Here is a 1,309-nt window from a genome sequence, read left to right on the forward strand (position 1 = left end):
ATGAACTTGTAAATTTTACTAGAATTGTACTAGAATTTGAATACTAGAATTTGAAAATTAAACAGAATATGAAAAAAAGAACGAAAAAAAAAAAACATACTATTTTGAAGGTATGGTAATTTACGCCGAATAATGCCTTGTTTTCGTTGAAAATTTCTCAATCGATGCTTATAATCGATCCGTGTTGGTAATAATGATTGTGATTTAATTGGTACAGTTGGTGGTGACATTAATAATGATGGTGCTATTGTCGCAGTTTTTGATGAATGTCGTAACGGAAAACGAGATGTTGAAAAAATTGATACAGTAGCTTTTGATTCATTAATAGCATTTATACCTGAGTTAATTGTTACACCTGGTCCTATTGCTCCTAAAAAATATTGTGTTATTTAATTTTGTATAAGGATGAAATGCTAATTTATTATTAAAATTTTTGAAAATTATATTTAATCATTCTTTTTTTTTTTTTTTTTTTAAATTGAATCATATAGAAATATCGAAGAACTTTGTGTTCGTGTAATTGCATCGATGACAACTCGTACACCAGCCCATGTTTCTCGACCGGTTGGTATTAATTGTCGACGATCCAAGAGAAATCCATCAAAATCTAAATTACATCATCATTAATTATTCATTCTTTTTTTTTCCATTTTTTTTTTTAAAAATTTAATTTTCGTTTTTCAGCATTTATTTTAAAAAAAATTTATTGTGATTTATTGCGAAAAAAAAAAATTTATTTGTGAATTTATTATGATTTATTATAATCATTTAATTCTAAATAAATTTCAATTTTATTTCAACAAAAACTTTTTATTGTTTAAATTTTAACAATCACTTAGATTGTAATTTTATCATAACAATATTGAAATATTAACAAACAAACAAACTAACCATTTTCACCTGGCCTTAGTTCAAGTAAATATACAAATTTTACTCCAGCTTTTGATTTAGCCCAATCATCTGAGCCACCAGATGAAGGATCTAAAAATTTAATTCATTCCTTTTTTTTTTTTTTCAAATTTTTTGGATTAATAAAAATATCATTGAATTATTCGTTATTTAGCAAATAACGAATAGAATTAGAAATTTTAGTGAATTTAATAAAAAATCATTAAAATAAATTAAATTTTAAAAAAAAGTGAAAAAATTGAAGCTAAAATAAGAAAAAAAAAGACATACATAATATATCAGCTCCGGTACCAAGTCGGAATTTTGTTCCGTAAACATTTTCCAATGCTTTCACTGCTTCTTTTCCAACTTCCGCCTATATGGAATAATTTTTGTGGAAAAATTTTCAATTTTTTTTTTT

At 24.3% G+C, this 1,309-nt stretch overlaps 1 protein-coding gene across 1 annotated transcript; it reads right to left on the reverse strand.

Moving 5' to 3' along the window:
* Nucleotides 1-505: 505 nt before the first annotated feature.
* LOAG_15723 (hypothetical protein) lies at nt 506-1,264 on the reverse strand (the record flags this gene model as incomplete). The annotated part of the gene is made up of 3 exons (XM_003151211.1): nt 506-607; nt 892-981; nt 1,180-1,264. Coding segments are annotated over 3 exons (276 nt in total), but the record flags the coding sequence as incomplete, so codon positions are not given.
* Nucleotides 1,265-1,309: the final 45 nt, after the last annotated feature.

Source organism: Loa loa (assembly GCF_000183805.2).
Source record: "Loa loa unplaced genomic scaffold supercont3.2540, whole genome shotgun sequence".
Taxonomy (NCBI): Eukaryota; Metazoa; Nematoda; class Chromadorea; order Rhabditida; family Onchocercidae; genus Loa; species Loa loa.